The sequence below is a fragment of the Microcaecilia unicolor genome, chromosome 1 (genome assembly GCF_901765095.1).
Source record: "Microcaecilia unicolor chromosome 1, aMicUni1.1, whole genome shotgun sequence".
Taxonomy (NCBI): Eukaryota; Metazoa; Chordata; class Amphibia; order Gymnophiona; family Siphonopidae; genus Microcaecilia; species Microcaecilia unicolor.
The window spans coordinates 541,732,960-541,751,501 of NC_044031.1; the positions used below are offsets into that span (position 1 = coordinate 541,732,960).

Sequence of the window (18,542 nt, forward strand, 5' to 3'; positions counted from 1 at the left end):
AGCCATCTATGCCCATTTAGAGGGACGCTGGGGAATGAGCATTACTAAAAACAGAAGTTTAAAAAAAGTGTCTTTTCAGTTTAGTGCTTAATGTTTAAGAAAGCAAAGACCCTTATTTTAGAAGCCGTATTTACGAGAAGGATATGCATAAATTGGCATTCAGATCTGTATATTACATATACGTCTAAATTCCAATATTAAAAAGTGAGGATATATACGTCCAAATTCACAACACATGCATATGGAAGGGAGTCACGGCTTTGGAGGGACTAGAGTGGGACTAAAATGATACATGTATATTACCTCTTTCAGAAGGGAAATACACATCTACGCTGAAAAGAGATAAATGTCAGGATATACGGCTGCTCCCCAGGACATCTAGGTTTAAGAAAACTGCACATTCTTGGCAGTTTTCCACAGAATAGATTTGAAGATGTTGCTCCCTTAATTCTCCAGTGGTTTTTATGTTCCCCAAAATTGATTGTGCTGAACATTTGCAGACTCGTTCCTTAACTGGCAACATGTAGAAGTGAATGTTTTCAAAATGGCACACATCTGTGTCAGCACATACATGTCTAGATTCTGCAATACCTACAGCACATATATGATTATGTGCTGTGTATGCAGCCATGTTTCCTCCCTTTGATATAATCCAAGTTCATCTTTGTAAAATGGATGCTTCAACTGTAACCAGAACATGCATGTCCATTTTTGCCTAGATTTTAGAACAGGCTCTATGTCAGCAGATCCTGTTATAAAATACTATTGGAATTGCATACATCTAGACTTAGACATCTCCATTCTAATTTGTATGTTCTTTCTAAAATCTACCTTCATGTTTTATACAGATATTTTCACAGATGTATATGGATCTGAAAAAAAACAAGGGCAGTAATATTTTGACATTATGGGTGGATTCTATATATGGCGCCTGGAAGATCCACATGGAAATCATTTTCGCATAAGCATATTCCATAAGATTTTATTTATTTATTTATTTATTTATTGCATTTATACCCCACAATTTCCCACCTATTTGCAGTATCAATGTGGCTTACATATTACCGTCAAAGGAGTTTGCCCAGTCAGTTGATAACAAATACAAGATTCTATAGAGATCATATGAGGTATATGTGGAGGGTCGGAAGGGATGAAGGTTGCGTGTTGTCTAGTTCGATCATAGTCATGCTGTGTTGCTGGGTGAAGAGGTTTACGTTGGGTCGTTGGGGTAGGCCTTTTTGAAGAGGTTGGTTTTTAGTGATTTCCTGAAGTTCACAACTTTTGGGAGGCCATTCCATAGTTGTGCGCTTATGTAGGAAAAGCCAGATGCATAAGTTGTTTTGTATTTCAGTCCTTTGCAATTTGGGTAGTGTAAGTTTAGGTAAGATCTTGACAATCTGACTTTGTTTCTTATTGGTAGATCTATAAGGTCTATCATGTATCCTGGGACTACGCCGTATATGATTTTGTGGACTAAGGTGCAGATTTTGAAGATGATCCATTCTTTGATTGGGAGCCAATGCAACTTTTCACGAAGGGGTTTGGCACTTTTGAAGCGTGTTTTGCTAAATATCAGCCTGGCTGCTGTATTTTGGGTGGTCTGGAGTTGTTCTTTGCAACCCGCGTAGATTCCGTTAAAATAATCTGCATGGCTTAGGACCATTGATTGTATTAGGTTTCGAAAGGTTGCTCTTGGGAAGAAAGGTTTTAATCGTTTGAGCTTCCACATTGAATAGAACATTTTCTTTGTTACAGAGTTTACTTGGCTCTCAAGAGTAAGGTTGCAGTCGAGTGTGACGCCGAGTATTTTCAAGCTGTCTGAGGTAGGGAGGGTATGTCCTGAGGTATTTATGGTTGTGGGTTTGTACTTGTTGTGTTGAGAGGAGAGGATGAGGCAATGTGTTTTTTCAGTGTTCAGTTTCAGTTAGAATGAGTTTGCCCAGGAGTCCATGATGTTCAGGCCATCGTTAATTTTATTGGTTATTTCTGTCAGGTCATGTCTGAAGGGGATGTAGATTGTAACATCATCTGCGTAAATGAACGGGTTAAGGCCTCGATTGGATAAGGACTGTGCCAGTGGAATCATCATCATGTTGAAGAGTATTGGTGATAATGGTGATCCCTGAGGTACTCCGCAGACTGCTTTCCACTGTGGTGATATGTTTGAATTTGATTTTACTTGATAAGTTCTGTTGGTTAGAAAACATTTGATCCAGTTAAGTACATTTCCTTCAATCCCGAAGTGGCCTAGTAGTCTTACTAGTATGTTGTGGTTTACCATGTCGAATGCGCTCGACATGTCGAACTGGAGGAGGAGTATACTTTTACCTATGATTATCTCCTGCTTGAATTTGGCCAGGAGGGTGACTAAGACAGTTTCAGTGCTATGGTGGGATCGGAATCCTGATTGTGAATTATGTAGTATTGAGAACTTGTCCAGGTATTCCGTAAGCTGTTTAGTCACCAAACTCTCCATCTTTTTTACTACTAATGGGATAGACACAACTGGGCGGTAGTTGGTTAGATCGTTTGTGCTTTTCTTGGCATCTTTTGGTATTGGGGTGAGTAGGATGTTGCCATGTTCCTCAGGGAAGAGACCTTGTTGTAACATGAAGTTTAGGTGGGATGTGAGGTCTGCTATGAAGCGGTCAAGGGCGGACTTGAGTAGATGACTGGGACATGTATCCAGTTTGCAGTGGGTCTTGGCGAACCTGTGAGTCGCTTGTGTAACTGATTCGGTGTTGAGGAGATTAAATGTTGTCCAAATATGGTCAGCTGGGTATCCATCGGAGGTTGGGTCTAGATCGTTGAAGAAGATTTCAACGTCGGTGTTGTGATGAGGAAGTGTGCTGCATAGTTTTATTATTTTTTCATTAAAGTAGTTAGCGAGTTTATTTGCGGGTGGGATGTCTGTGTTGGTTGTGGTGATAGGGGTGGTGTCTAGTAGCTTATTTACGAGTTGGAATAGTTTCTTCATATCTTTGTAATCCGGTCCTAATTTGGTTTTGTAGTAGGACCTTTTGGTTTGTTTTATTGCATATTTGTATTTTCTATGTATTTGTTTCCATGCGTTCAATGCGTGTTCATCTTTTATCTTTCTCCATGCTCATTCAAGTTTTCTGGATTGTGTTTTGAGTTTTTTTAGTTCGTCATGGAACCATGGTCATTAGGCACCGTGTATAGAATACGCTTAGTTAATATCCCAGTGCCTAAAACTACGTGCATCCATTTATACCAATGAAAATATGGCATAAATTCCTGCGTGTAGATTCACATGGACTGGGCCATATTCTTTAACAACATGCGTAAATTTGGAAACGCCCATAACCACGCCCTTTTTTGGACATGTGCATTAGAATTTAGGCACAGTGAGTTACAACACACGCTTAGCGAGATATGCGTGCAAATTCTAATTATTGCCAATTAGTGCTCATTATTGCTTAAGTGCTGTTAACAACGCTGATTGGCTTAAGCCAATTAAGTTAGGCACCTTGTTACAGAATACGCTTGGATTTCAGTGCGGATCTCTAGGCAAGCTATACAGAATCCGGGGTTATATACTTGCAACAAGATAAAATTGTAGGGTACATACAAGCATCCCAAAACAATTCTTGGTATTTCTGCCATATAATGAGGGCTTTGTTGTCTATCAAAATTAGATACCACAAAGACCAAAATAAACTAATGGTTCATCACGTGTATCAGCAGAACAATGCATTTGATAAAATAAGCAAACCATTTTAGATCAGTAGCATAATAGCTCATTATTAGTCAGTTACATTAGAGGCACGCTAGCTAACAAGAGGTCCTTAGCAGATCAGTACATTACATAGTCATATTTTGAATTCTGTGGTACCTCTCCCCATGTCTTTGCCTTCCAAGTCCTTTAGCATCACTGATCTTCCTTTTACAATAAGGACAGCGTCGCCTTCCCATTTTTTGTGTTTTTTCTTTGAAGCCTTACACCATACTACACTGAAGTATTTTGTAAGAAGATCAGATTCTTCATTCTTTTTCTTATCCCCTGTTACAGGTCTACTCACTGCAACCAAAACAAAACAAAAACTTGTGATGGTGCAAGCAGGTTGCCAATGTCATACTTTTCCAAAATAAAATACTCTGTATAGCTTATACATAATAAGGATTGCAACAATAAATTTTATTCAGATGTTCCTGGGATATTTGTGAAAAAATCACCTGTCATTTTCTGCAGAGCCAAACTTCCTTTTAATTCATATATTAAAAAGCTATATAAACTATCCACCCGATATTCAAAACTATTTAACCAGTCAGGAACGGCTCCTGGCTGGTTAAATATGTTAAAACGCCTAACAGCAGATATTCAGTGGGAAATAACCAGTTATCTCCCGCTGAATATTCTGGTTAGCTGCTAACTGGCTATATCACATGACATAGTTAGTTAGGCACCGATACTCAACGTCTAACCAGCTATGTTGAGCGGTCAAAATAGGATGCTTAAATAGCAGGCCTCTCTTTGACAGCTAAAAAGTTAACTGGTCAGCGCTGAATATCAGCATAGCAGGTTAACTTTTTAGCAGCCAAAATCAACCTGGATATTCAATGCTGGTCACCGGTTACAGCCCGGCATTGAATATCCAGACTTAAGGAACTGCCCACCACCACGTGAATATCAGGCCCTATATTTTTTCTAATATTTTTCAAAGACAAATATGCCTTCTATCTTGATCACTTTGGTGGTAATGCTTATGAGCACAAATGTTTTGAATACTGACATTTACATGCAGACTAAACTACTTAAATTCCCCATAACCACTATTCTTTTAATATATGCTCAATTTATATAGCACATATTTCCAAGGGGGTGCAAACATAGGCAGAAGCCATTTTCTAATGTGGCTGTTGTGGCTGTTTTAAAACAATGTGGGACAGAACATTGTGAAATTTGATTGGTGGAGCAGAGTTGCTGGCGTCTTACATACATATATGACATCCACCTTGTGCCTCTAAAAGTACGCGTCTATAGAATTCCCATGAAGCATCAGGTGACAAAACAGGCAGCCCTTGTTGGGAATATAAATTTTGATTTTCAGTGAATAAAAATTTGGATGTTGAGAATGTCAGATAAACAAGCTGCTGCTCTGAGTGAGATTATTCACACTGAACCACTGTAAGCATTGCCTTCATTGGAGGGTGCCCCACTTATAAAGCTTTTGAATATTTATTTCTCAAATTATAGTGGTTTGTAGCCATTGAGAGATGCTGATTTAGGGCCCTGTTTACTAAAGTGCGCTAGCATTTTTAGTGTGCGCTAAACGTTACAGACATCCATATATTCCTATGGGCATCTCTAGAGATAATGCGTGCTAATTTTTAGCACATGCTAAAAACGCTAGCGTGCCTATAGCACAGCTTAGTAAACAAGGCCCTTAATGAACTATCCTGCTGCTTTTTTTCTTTATTATATATTTTTCAATGTATTAAGATACTGTATGTTTTTTGTCATTTGGCCACTGGCTTCTTTCTCTCTGTTTTAAGTTCTTTATAATTTTTTTTTGTTATGGTCTTTTCTCAATATATATTTTGAAGGATTTTGTTTTATATTACCTTTGAGACTTTTTGATTATACCTATACATTTATGAAGTCAATGATATAGAAGCATAGACACATGATGGCAGATAAAGGCCAAATGGATTGTCCAGTTTGCCCATCCATAGCCATCTACTATCTCCTCCTCTCCCTCTATAGAGTCTGAATTAAATTAATGGGTCTTGGGTTTTGGCTCCATTGCTGTTTTGATTAAGTGGTGAAAAATGCACTTAGCCTGTCAGTGCCAGTGTCTCAGCAAGCTATTTTGTAGTTTATGCATGGTTTCAATTACCCTAATGCTGACTGGATAAATGTAACATCAGGGCAGGCTAGTGAGGTAAAGTTCCAGATAAAATAAAGGACTGCTTTATAGAGAGTTGCAAGGGGACAGACATTCCCCCCATTCCCACTGGAATCTAACCCATACCCACCTGAACCCACTAAGATCCATTATATCCCCACCCATGTCCACAATTAATCTCCTCTATTCCCCCCCCCCCCCCCCCCAAGTAGAACCAGTAGTGCTTACATCTAAAAATGAATTATCTTCATAAATAGCTCTCTGAGCTGCTGCATCTGTGTAAAGCAGTTCCTCTCCTCTTGGGAATAGATTACCCATAATACTGTGGCTCTTGCCTAAGATCCACTCACCATCAGGAATCGGGGTACAAGTTTCAATGTTAGGGACATACATATCATTAAAGCAGTTTAACAGCAACAGTTAGTGCAAGCTTAGAATGTACAAACAGTCTAAGTATAGAGAAAACAATTAAAAAAGAACAGCAACATGCACATACATTATTGCTATGACAGGACAGTAAGGCTATACCAGTAATTATCATCAGCTTGCCTGGTTTTGCTATGTGATCAAATGAGAAACTGACTACAAGCTGTCAGGAGTACAGTTTCTGAGCAGCAGCCGCTAGAATTGCTGTCCTCCTCTCTTGCTCACATGCTCCACTCTAGTGCTCAGAGAAGCCTCACAGCTCACGGCCCTTTATCACAGGATTCTGTGGACCCAGAAGTGAAACTCGCAGGATTCCCATGATCCCCATCTCTGTACAACTTTCTACTACTTTACAGAACAGCTCATTCAGGAGCCAACAAGGTACATAAGTATTGCCATACTGGGACAGACCAAAGGTTTATCAAGCCCAGCACCCTGTTTCTAACAGTGGCCAATCCAGGTCATAAGTACCTGGCAAGATCCCAAAAAAGTACAATACATTTTATGCTGCTTATCCTAGAAATAAGCAGTGGATTTTCCCTAAGTCCATTTTAGTTTTCATATTTTTATTGACACAAATAATATACATTCTTCCCACATCCAAATGATAACAGGTAATACAATATCAATACAGGAAAGACTCAAGTTGGGTGGAATGTACAAAAGAAAGGAAAAACAATCATCATTACATTTTCCATTCCCCCCCATCCCTCCCAAACCACCCCTCCTTCCCTATTTCCCCTTGGACTTGTACTCTGATAGTCCAAGGGACCCCCCCGGGGATGACTGTTAATTGAACTATGCGCACCTGAGGAAAGCCAAGAAGTTACTCTAAATCATTGTGCTATAACATATTGAGAAGCAAACTGCGCCCTCTGGGATTCAGCACTCGCAAATAAGGATCCCAAATCTGTGTGAAACGTATGGACCACTTTGGGGAAACTTTTGTCTCCCTCGCCTCCCACAAAGCTAGTAGGTGTACCTGGTTCCTCCAATGCCAAAAGGCGGGTGACTCCGGAGCTGTCCAATACTGTAAAATGGTTTTTCGAGCCACCAAACTCACCTTACGACACAAGAGGCGGGCACCCGTAGATTGGGCACAAAAAGCCCTATGCGTATCCAGGCAAAGTGATCCCAGGTACCCATCACAGGTGTCCCCAAAGTGTAATTACAAATCTCCTAATTCTCTCCCAAAAGGCCCTCACTCCTGGACAAGCCCAAAAGGCATGAAAAAGTGAATGAGGGAAATGACCACACTTAACACAGGTAGCCCCCCTGTAGATGGCTTGTATGAGATAACTGTTGTCCAGACATGTATGCACGCATGGGCACCCTATATCCAAACTCCCATAATCTCTTGTCTGTAGTGAGGGCTGGTATACCCTTCAACGTAGTCCCAACATCCCAAACCGTCAGGGAGATCCCCGACTCCTGTTCCCATCTTTGGTAGCTAGATAACATTTTGGAGGGTTCCGTCGAACCAATGATTTGTGGAGTGCTGACACGGACAACCCTGTAACCTCCATTTCCTGGAAAGAATCGTGTACCCTCCGTCCCAAGCACATTCTCAGCTTTGTTTGGTCCAGTGCGGATATATAATGTTTACCTTGGGCGTACACAAACCGGTTCCCCCAAGACCTCCCTATCTTAGTTTGCAACTCTTCGTATCCTATTAAATCACCTTCCCTCCCCAGTAAATGCTCCAGCCTTGTAATACCACACTGCTCCCATGCAAGGAATACTGGGTTATCCCGACCCGGCCCAAAAGCTGACACCATATGACTACCCCCATATCACTTCACCAGCCCCTTCCACGTCTCCCGCAAAGGATTGAGTAACACACACTGTCTAAAATGTTGCAGAAGCTGTCTACGAGTCTGATGTAATAATGAGAAAAAATCATAAGGGCCAAAATACTCCCTTTCCATGTCAATCGGGGTATACACGCTAGTTTGACAAAACCAATCACCCAGATGACGCAATAGGCATGCTTGATTATATAGATATAAGTCAGGAAACCCAAGACCTCCCTGTCTCCAACCCCCTAGCATATGTAAAAACCTCAACTTAGGCTTCTTCTTTGCCCAACAGAACCTGTAGAAGGCCCTATATATTCCTTTCAGATCTTTCTGCAACAGTCAAAGTTGCAGCGTCCGCAACATAAACAGCCAACGAGGAAATATAATCATTTGCACTAGGTTCACCCTGCCCCGTAACGATAGTGGAAGATCTCCCCAATTCTCCAGTGGTTTCTTTGTCTCTCCTATAAGGGCTGTAATATTAAGAGCATATAATAAGCCCAGGTCTAGAGCCAGCCTGATGCCCAAGTATTTGAAGGATCCCTCCGCCCAACTCAAGGGAAAGTCCAAGCCCCACAGCTGTTTCACCTCCAAAGAGGATGCCAGCGCCTCCGACTTAGCCAAATTTAAGCGCAATCCCGCGTAATCGCCATATTCCCTCAGGATATCCATTACGGCTGTAAAAGAGTCCCGCGGATCCGTCAACAGTACGAGAAGATTGTCAGTAAAAGCCGCTATCTTAAAGTCAGATCGACCCACACGTATCCCCCTTACAGAAATATTTCCTATGACATCTCGGATAAGTGGATCTAGGGATACCACAAATAACAAAGGTGACAACGGGCATCCCTGCCTCGTTCCCCGCAGTATAGGAGAGGTCCTTGATTCCATACCATTCACCAAAACTTTGGCCTGGGGGGAATGATAAAGGGCCCGGATTGCAGGCCGAAAACGCCCCGTAAAGTAGTACTTCTCCAGGGTGTTAAACAAAAAGTCCCAATGAACCTTATCAAACGCCTTTTCTGCATCAAAGCTTATAAGCAGTGATGGCGTCTAACTCCTTTTCCGTATCTCCAACGCAGTCAAAATTTTCCTTAGGTTCTTTGCTACCGTTCTCCCCCCCCCCCCCCCCCACAAACCCTACTTGCGCTTCATGTAAAAGACCCGGCAAGACTCCAGCCATACAATTAGCCATAACCTTAGCCAGTATTTTTGCCTCCACATTCAATAACGATATAGGGCAATACGACTCCGGTCTTGCCAGGTCCTTACCGAACTTTGGTAAAATGACAATTTGCGCCAGAGATAAGAGTGGATGGTAACTCTTCGACCTCGACTAATCTATTAAGATATCTAGCCAAGGGCGGTATAATGTCTGCTCCCAGTACTTTATAGAACTCCATTCGGAGTCCATCTGGGCCTAGCGCCTTAAGCAAAGGGCCTTTGCTATCACCGATGCCACCTCATCCTCCTGTAACAGCTTATTTAGCTTTTCCAAATCTGCCTGCCTCACAGAGGGTAATTCTAAGTTATTTAAATAGAGGGTCCCCAGAAGCCCTTGCTCAAGAGGCTTTTTGTACAGCTGACTGTAAAATTTATAAAAAAACCTCACATATAGCCTCATCTGTGCGCACTGCAGCCCCATGTCCATCGCTCAGCTGAAGAACCCTTCCCCCTCCCCCCTGGGCCGTTTGTTCCCATATTGATACAACTTATATTTATAATAGGCTTGAGATTTGGAAGCGCACTGATGCAGAAGTTCATTTAACGTCACCTGTAACTCCATTAAGCGGACTCTGTGGGCCTCTGTGGGACTCCAGGGAAAATTCCTCACCCATGCCAAGGGTGGTACTACATAGGTTGATGTCAATGCTTGATGAGGCACCGATGTTGAACACTGTTCCACCTGTAGAGTCTGGCTCTCAGAAAGGAGCTGAGGTTGAGCTGAAACTGATGCAAAGTGCTCTTGATGCCTGAACAGAGTGCAGCTGGAACATCTGTGCCAGTTCCTCCCTGAGCACGGCCTGGTACCGTTCATCAAGGACAGGCATCAACAAAGGCTGGGCAGCCAGTTTAGAGACAGCTTGAGAAAGATTTAGTATCACACTGGAAGCAGGAACCTGGTAGCCAGGAGACTAGCGCACTGGCACCTCCACTAAAAAAGGGGAGTGGTGCTCTCGGTACTGGTGATGCTGATGCTCCGGTGCTCCCAGCACCATGTTTCAAAGAGGACCAATGCTTCTCAGGTTTCCCTTAACACTTGGTATCGTAGTCCCTTGGTGCCAAAGAAGACAACATTGAACCTGTACGCATCCTCAGTGATGGGTCCCATGCTGATTGGTCTAGGGGCCTGCTATCAGTGTCTGATATTGAGAGAGCTGGAGATCTCCTCGATGCCAGTGCATTCCCAGTAGTAGATTATAATCTGAGCAGCCATCTAGGTCGATGCTTCCGATGCCGATATCAATGGACTGGCCTTCAAGGAGCCAAAATGTTTCTCCTGCTGGACTTGATGTACATTGTGTCCTCAACTGTATTTTCAAACAGAGAGAACAAGAGTCAGCCTGGTGGTTAGGCCCTAGGCACCCAATGCACCAATTGTGCTGGTCTATGATAGAGACCATCCAATTACATTTGGTGCCCACCTTTTGAAGCCACTGGGGATCTTCTTAGACAGACATCAAGAAAAGAATTGCAGCCAAATTAAATTCCTCAATTTTGAGAGTAAAAAGAAGCTAGACTCAAATTGAGACCGGTGCAGGCTAAGTGGGTCTAAAGAGCCACGAGAAAAAGAAAGAAAACTTGAAGGGCCAAAAATAACTAAGATCTAACAGGTACTGAAGATAAGATGATGAGGAAAATAAGCAAAAAATGGGAAAATCCCGCACAGGAAGGCACTCGAAAACTTGAGGAAAAACGCACTGAATGGAAACTGCAAAGATGTGTCCACTTAGCTCCGTGGAAGAAACTGATGGACCTGCGCACATGTCAGGTGTGAAGACACTGCGCATGAGCAGTGAGATGCTGCTAGAACTTTCTTAAAGCAATATGTGCTAGGCAGGCTCCTTTGGAGGACGTCACCCACACGTGAGAATACATCTGGCCTACTTGTCCTCGGAGAACAGCTGGTTACCAAATCCTAAACATGTTTAGTAGCAGGTGTAACTCCTGATATTGATCTTTTAGGACACAGAAGTTTAGTCCCCTTATGAAATGGGGACTAAGCATCTATGAATTTTTCACACCCTCGTCCTACCCAAAACACTCAAAGACCACACCCTTTCCTATTTACATGCACTTGGGTTTCATATGTACTTGTCATGGCCTTGACAAATGGGGACTTAGATGTTTATGCAAGATATACATCTAAATGGCAGCTTATGTATGTATCAAATGTAAATAAGGCTTATAAAATGAAGGCCTTTATGAACAAAATCAAGATTTTAAATGTAATTCTGCACAAGATGCATGGGCAGTGATCATCCTTTAATAAGTTCCCATGATCAAATTTCCTAGCACCTTTAATAAATTTAACTGCTCTATTTTGGATAAGCTGTAATCACCTAACGTCAGCTACTCTGAATCCTTGAAATTATGAATTGCAATAATCAAGGCTACCGAATATGAGTACATGAACTAATATCCATAATCTCTTCTCATGAAATAGAAGGTATAAAGAAAAAAAGATGGGTCATTTTTCAAAATGTCGGTCTACTTGTCTTGGAGTCCCTCAAGGGTCACCGTTGTCTCCAATATTGTTTAACATTTTTATGAGTACGTTGGGTTCATTACTAGAATCTTTTGAATATCATATTTCATCTTACGCAGATGATATTTTAATTTTAATTCCTTTAGTATCAGGTTTTGAGGATAGTTGTAGGTTGATTTCGGATTATATAGAAAGGACTTGTTGCTGGCCTACAGAGAACTTACCGAATTAAACAAAATTGCTATATTTTACTTCAAATTTATCTATGTCCCTAAAAATATTATTTTATGAACTGGAGAACAACTGAATTTTGAGACCTCAAGAAGAGTTTTGGGAATTATTCTGGATTCTCAGTTAACAATGGAATGCCAAATAAGAATTTTAAGCAGAAAGATCTATTTTAAGTTCCGCCAATTAAGAGCAATTAGACGAGTATTCTTTCCTACAAATTTTCGAGTATTAGTTCAAGTGATAATTTTATCACATTTGGACTACTGTAGTGTTTTATATTCAGGAACACAAAGCAACTAATTGACTAGACTGCAATTAATGTAGAATACAGCAGCAAAATTGATTTACGGTTTAAAAAAATATGATCAAGTTTCACCATTGCTGGTTGACCTGCACTGGTTGCCAGTTGCTATACGAATAGAGTTTAAAATTGCATGTATGGTCTTTAACACTATTTATGGTTTATGTCTAAGTTCTCACATTCAACTATTATCTACACCTTCGATTAGATCTTCATCTCGATTCTGTTCTACATTAACCTTAGGTTTTCCCTCAGTTAAGCATGCGCTACTTAAAAGATTCCATGACAGTAAGTTCACTCAGTTACCAATCTAGCAGTCTATGGAATACTATTCTGGTATCCATACAAACGACTAATTATCTGTTATTCCGTAAATCATTGAAGACTAACTTGTTTGACAAATATTTAGAGTGATTTTAGGATTGCTGATATGTTTTAATTATTATCTTTTGTTTATTTTTGTTACCCGCTTTGATTCTTATGTAGATATTAGTAAAAAAAAGCCCGTTTCTCATTGAAATAAAACGGGCGCTAGCAAGGTAATCACCTTCTGCCATTAATGTTTTTAAGTGAAGTTCCAGCATCCCCCTCCCTCCCTCCCTCCCAATTCCAGGGTCCCCCCCTCTCTCCCTCCTATTTCTAGGGTCCTCCCTCCCTCCCAGTTCCAGGGTCGTCGTCCCTCCCTCCCTCCCTTCCAGTTCCAGGCCCTCTGCCTCCGAATTTTAAAAGTCATCCTGACTTACCTCATCGGGGTTACGGCAGCTGGCAGCAACGGTAAAAAGCGTGCAGGCTCGGCACTTACTTCAGTTTTCCCTTCTCTGTCTCTCAGCTCTGGTCCCACCCTCATTTCCTGTTTCCGCAAGGGCGGGACCAGAGCTCAGAGACAGAGAAGGGAAAACTGAAGTAAGTGCCGAGCCTGCACGCTTTTTCCGCGCAAGGTAAGTTTTTAAAATTCGGAGGGAGGGGGCCTGGAACTGGGAGGGAGGGAAGGACGACGACCCTGGAACTGGGAGGGAGGGGGACCCTGGAATTGGGAGGGAGGGTGGGGGGACCATGGAACTGGGAGGGAGGGGGGACAGACGATGACCCTGGAACTGGGAGGGAGGGAACGAACTTGCCTATGTAGTCCACTGTAAGCGAGGAAGCCAATTAATGTTTCCACTCTCCCTCGCAACCGTCATCACTGACGCATCACGGTTTCCCAGGCAACAAGGTGACATCAGAGTTCCCTCGAGGGCGGGGCAGTGATCGCGAGTGCGATTACGAACCCTACGAACACTACACAGCTTCACTGCCACAGAGTCAGCTTCAGAACGTTGGAGGTGCGAATTATTATATTAGATAGGTGGGATACAAATGCATGTATGGTATGGTACTGAACACTGTGAAACAAAAAGAAGTGAGGAGAAACCAAGGAGGATACCAAAAATTTTTTTATTGGGTTTCTAAAGCGACCTGACACGGCCTTGTTTCGGCCCTAAGGCCTGCCTCAGGGGTCTTGATCTATCTCAGACGTTGGAGTGTAATATTATACACCGATGAAAATTTGCATACAATTGTTGTTAAATCAAAAACTTTGTTGGTCTCCTCTCTTATAAAAATGTCATTTTGTCAGTTAATAAACTGAGATTGATCAAGACCCTGCATCTGATGAAGTACCAGTTGACCGATAATGGACTAATTTTACCCCCCTTACCAATGAAGAAGTCACCAAAACCATCTCTAAACTCTCCAGGTCCTATTGCCAACTTGACCCTTGTCCCAACTATCTTTTGAAAGATGCCCCTTCATGTTTTATCTCTGATCTCACCACCCATTTAAACTTCCTACTCCAACAAGGCTCCTTCCCCACCATACATGGTAATATTTTACTTATGCCTATACCAAAAAACCTAAAAAAAAACCTGCCAATGATATTACCAACTACTGTCCAATTGCCTCCATCCATCTAATCACAAAATTAATGGAAAATAGAGTGACCCTGCAACTCAATGAATATATTCAGAAATTCTTCATCCTGTACGAATTGTAGTCAGGCTTCCGTTCAGCTCATAGTACTGAAACGGTCCTTCTTACCTTAATATCCAAATTCAAATATGAAATAGTAATTGGAAACCATATCTTTCTCCTACAATTTGACTTATCCAGCGCTTTTGACATGGTTGATCATATTATCCTAACTAAACTTCTGGACAAACTTGGGATTGGTGGCAATATCATAAACTGGATAAACAGCTTTATTACAACAAGATCTTACCAAGTCAAAGGGACTACAAACATATCATCCCCATGGTCTTCTGAATGCAGGGTGCCGCAGGGATCCCTGCTTTCCCCGATACTTTTCAACCTCATGATGATTCCCCTAGCACAGTTGCTAGCCAAACATGAACTCAATCCCTTCATCTATGCTGATGACATCACCATATTTATCCCCTTTAAATCCAATCTATCTGAAATTGCTGATAAAATCAATACTGGCATGACCACCCTAACCTCTTGGGCTAACGCTTTCAAAATGAAATTAAACAAAGAGAAAACACAATGCCTAGTCCTTTCATCCCAATACTCACCACTTCTCCCGACTACTCTTAACACCCCTGATGTTAAACTCTCTATATCAGACAACCTGAAAATACTCGGAGTAACATCTAACCTTCGAAAACCATGCTAAATCCGTCTCAAAGAAAATGTTCAACATGATGTGGATTTTGAAACGAGTGAAATCTTATCTTCCCTTGAACACCTTTCAGAACCTAGTGCAATCCACAGTACTCACACAAGCAGACTATTGGAACAGTGTCTTCTTGGGATGCAAGACCCTAATTCTGAAAAAGCTTCAGACCACCCAGAACACAGCAGCCAGACTTATCTTTGGCAAGTCAAGATTTGACAGCGCAACACCTCTTCGAGTGAAGCTTCATTTGCTTCCCATCAGAGAAAGAACAAATTTTAAAGTCCTCACTATGATTCATAAGATCATATATGAAGAATCCCCTAACTACATGAACAACCTCATCGACCTCCCAGCCAGAAACAGAACATCGTCGTCTCGTACCCACCTCAATTTACACCTCCCAAACTGCAAAGGTATTAAATATAAGACCTCCTAAGCATCCAGCTTCTCCTTCTTGGGCAGCCAGTTTTGGAACACTCTGCCAAGATCCATCCGAAAAATCAACAACCATCTACCCTTCAGGAAAATGTTGAAGACCCACCTCTTTAAGAAAGCTTACCCAACTGACTGTACTTAAACTTTTAAACTTATCCACTTGATCCTGGTCCTGAGGACTGTTATACCTTTGACTTTATCTCCCAATTCTACTCATGCACTTCCCTCTATCCTTCCTTATCATCCTTCCTATTCCTTATCCTTCCCTATCTCTTTTCCTTTTGATATTCTATTTGCTTGCCTCTATTTTTTTAACTCACATTTCCTCAAAACCTCACAATTACTACGTTTACTACAACTTGTAAGATTCTCATCTAGATTTTGTAACTGTATTTACTATGTAAGCCACAATTAGCCTGCAACGTGTGGGAAAGTGCGGGGTACAGATGTAATAATAATAATGAAATAAATGTGTATATTGCCAATATGCATGTACTACAACTGTAGTAAAACATCCAATGACGGGACAGAATTTTGAACTGAGGGGTAGCACAGATTGTCAATCTGCACAGGTTATATATGGGATTCGGTGTCCTTGTCAAAAGTGGTACATCGGTCAAGCAAAACAAAAATCAAGCACCAGATAGCTGAACACCTCAGCAATTTACGTAATCAAAAATGGGAGGCCCCACTGGTAAGTCACTGGGTTCAAATGCAGCATGATGAAAAAGATTTGTTGTTCGTTGTTTTGTCCCAAGTAACACTAACAAGAGGGGGTGATGTATCAACTTTGTTATACAAGGAACAATTCATTTATTATTGGTGAACAGTAACTCCCGAGGGTTTAAACAAAGAAATTGATTGGTGGTCACTGACACACCTCCATAGTATTTAAAAAGAGGAGTGGTAACAAACTATAATCTATGCATACGTCGGCGTCCTGCCACTTTGGAGGCTGACATGGAAAGTTTTTTTTTTTTGATACATTTGTACCCTGCGCTTTCCCACTCATGGCAGGCTCAATGCGGTTTACATGAGGCAATGGAGGGTTAAGTGACTTGCCCAGAGTCACAAGGAGCTGCCTGTGCCTGAAGTGGGAATCAAACTCAGTTCCTCAGTTCCCCAGGACCAAAGTCCACCACCCTAACCACTAGGCCACTCCTCCCACCACAGGTCTGCCAAAAACGTTATTTGAGAAAGTCATTTAGAGATATGTATTGATTGATTCATTTGTAGAATTGGTCAAATGTTACAATCTGTAATTAAGAGAATTATGATTTTTGTTTTAGCTTATCGTTCTCCTGAAGATGCCTGAAAGCGAAACATGCAAGCATGTAGGGAATGAAAATAGAAAAGGGGAGGTCCTTTCACAGGTTATTTACCACATTGCACGCTATATCACAGGAGAAACTGGGAGTTCATCGATAAAGACCGAATCATAGCCATGAATCATTAGCCACCCTACACCATCCTCCAGATAAGTGGTTAAAATATCTTTTATAACATCTTTTGAAGATACACAATAGTAGAAAACCTTGAAAATAAGAGGTAGGAAGGAGGGTACTAGTGTTATGATGGTGGTTCTGGGTGACAACTAGAGAACTGATAACCAGTTCAGAGATGTACACCCAGTTTCTGAGCAATATCACACATATTTAAAAAAATATTTTTAAAAAGATAGGTTTGTAGGTTTCTGTACTGTGGAGAAGTTAAAATTTAATGCCAAGAAGTGTAGAGTGATGCACTTGGGGTGCAGAAACCAAAAAGTGAGATATCGAATAGGAGGGGAGAGATTAGTAAACTGGACTCAGGAGAGAGACCTTGGGGTGTTAGTGTCAGAGGATATGAAGGTGAAGAAACAATGTGACAAGGCGACGGCTGTGGCCAAAAGGATGCTAGGCTGCATAGAGAGGGGTATAACTAGCAGAAGGAGGTGTTGATGCCCCTCTACAAGTCGTTGGTGAAGCCCCACTTGGAGTATTGTGTTCATAGTGCACTGGTCCCCCTGACATGCCAGGACACCAACTGGGCACCCTAGGGGTGATTGATCCAAAGTACATAGCTCCTTACCTTGTGTGTTGAGCCCCCCAAAACCCACTAATTGACTATAAATGAAGAGCTGAGCTAGGGGTGGGAGTGAGGACTGAACTAGAACCTTTTGTGCCTTCTAGAGTCCATCTGTTAATGCTGTGGCAGAAAATTCAAGTTTTAAAACTTTAGGGAAAAGGGTATGGAGACAAGCTAATAAAGTTTGTTTCTTTTCTTTTTTAAATCTGTTTTGTCAATATCCTACAATTCTTCTTTTAAACCCAATCTTTAAGTTATCAAGCACAAAATAATGTCACTTACCCAGAAAAATGTCCTTTTCTGTCAGAACTTCTCAAAAAGTTAAACTGGACCTTTCCTCTCTATATAGTTTGGATTCTAAGGAGACTGCTTCAAACAAACCCTTTGAAGCTTAACCAGTAATCAGACTGCCCTTAGTAACCTTTGCAAATATTCTACTTCCTCGTGCCTTAATTAACACCTAATTCACAGAGAATTAAGGAGCAGACTGTTGAATTTGTTCCTTCTGTAGCTGCAGTAGGGGAGAGAAGAGCTTATTTGGTCTTCTTTTGTTTGACACTGAGCCTAGAAGTTTGTGTCTTTAGTTAAATGCCATGAAAACGTTTATGGCTTCTTGTATTTTTCTGTGATATTTCTAAGAAAAAAGATTTAAACATAAAACAGGTTTCCTAGTTTTCTAAATATTTTATGTTTAAATCTTTTTATCCAAACAGACCATAACAAAAGTCCCAGTCATGACATGTGGGAGCATGAGAGTATGGCAGATAAGAGAATGTCCCCAATATAAGTTGATAATAATCTAAGCACAGGGATAGTTGTACCAGCTCTTCCTACTGTTGACAACCAGACATAGGGAATTCTCCACCAAGAAAGGATAATGGTAAGGAACATGCTAACACTCCTATTCATTGACAACTTATCCAGCATAAACCAATTTATGACTCTACAGCAGGCAATGGTATGGTGGAAGTGAAAAACATATTCAACTGGTCCACTATCAGCTTTCATTCCTCCAGGTCCCAAGAGTTCA

General features: G+C 41.3%; 1 protein-coding gene across 3 annotated transcripts in view; it reads right to left on the bottom strand.

Moving 5' to 3' along the window:
• The window catches only part of RAD54B (RAD54 homolog B), a 270,430-nt gene that overhangs the window by 80,645 nt on the left and 171,243 nt on the right, over window positions 1–18,542 (bottom strand). For all 3 annotated transcript variants that reach the window (XM_030216676.1, XM_030216683.1, XM_030216692.1), the window contains one exon: window positions 3,857–4,042. In XM_030216676.1, the coding sequence (XP_030072536.1) occupies window positions 3,857–4,042 (186 nt within the window). The remainder of the gene's footprint in view (window positions 1–3,856; window positions 4,043–18,542) is intronic.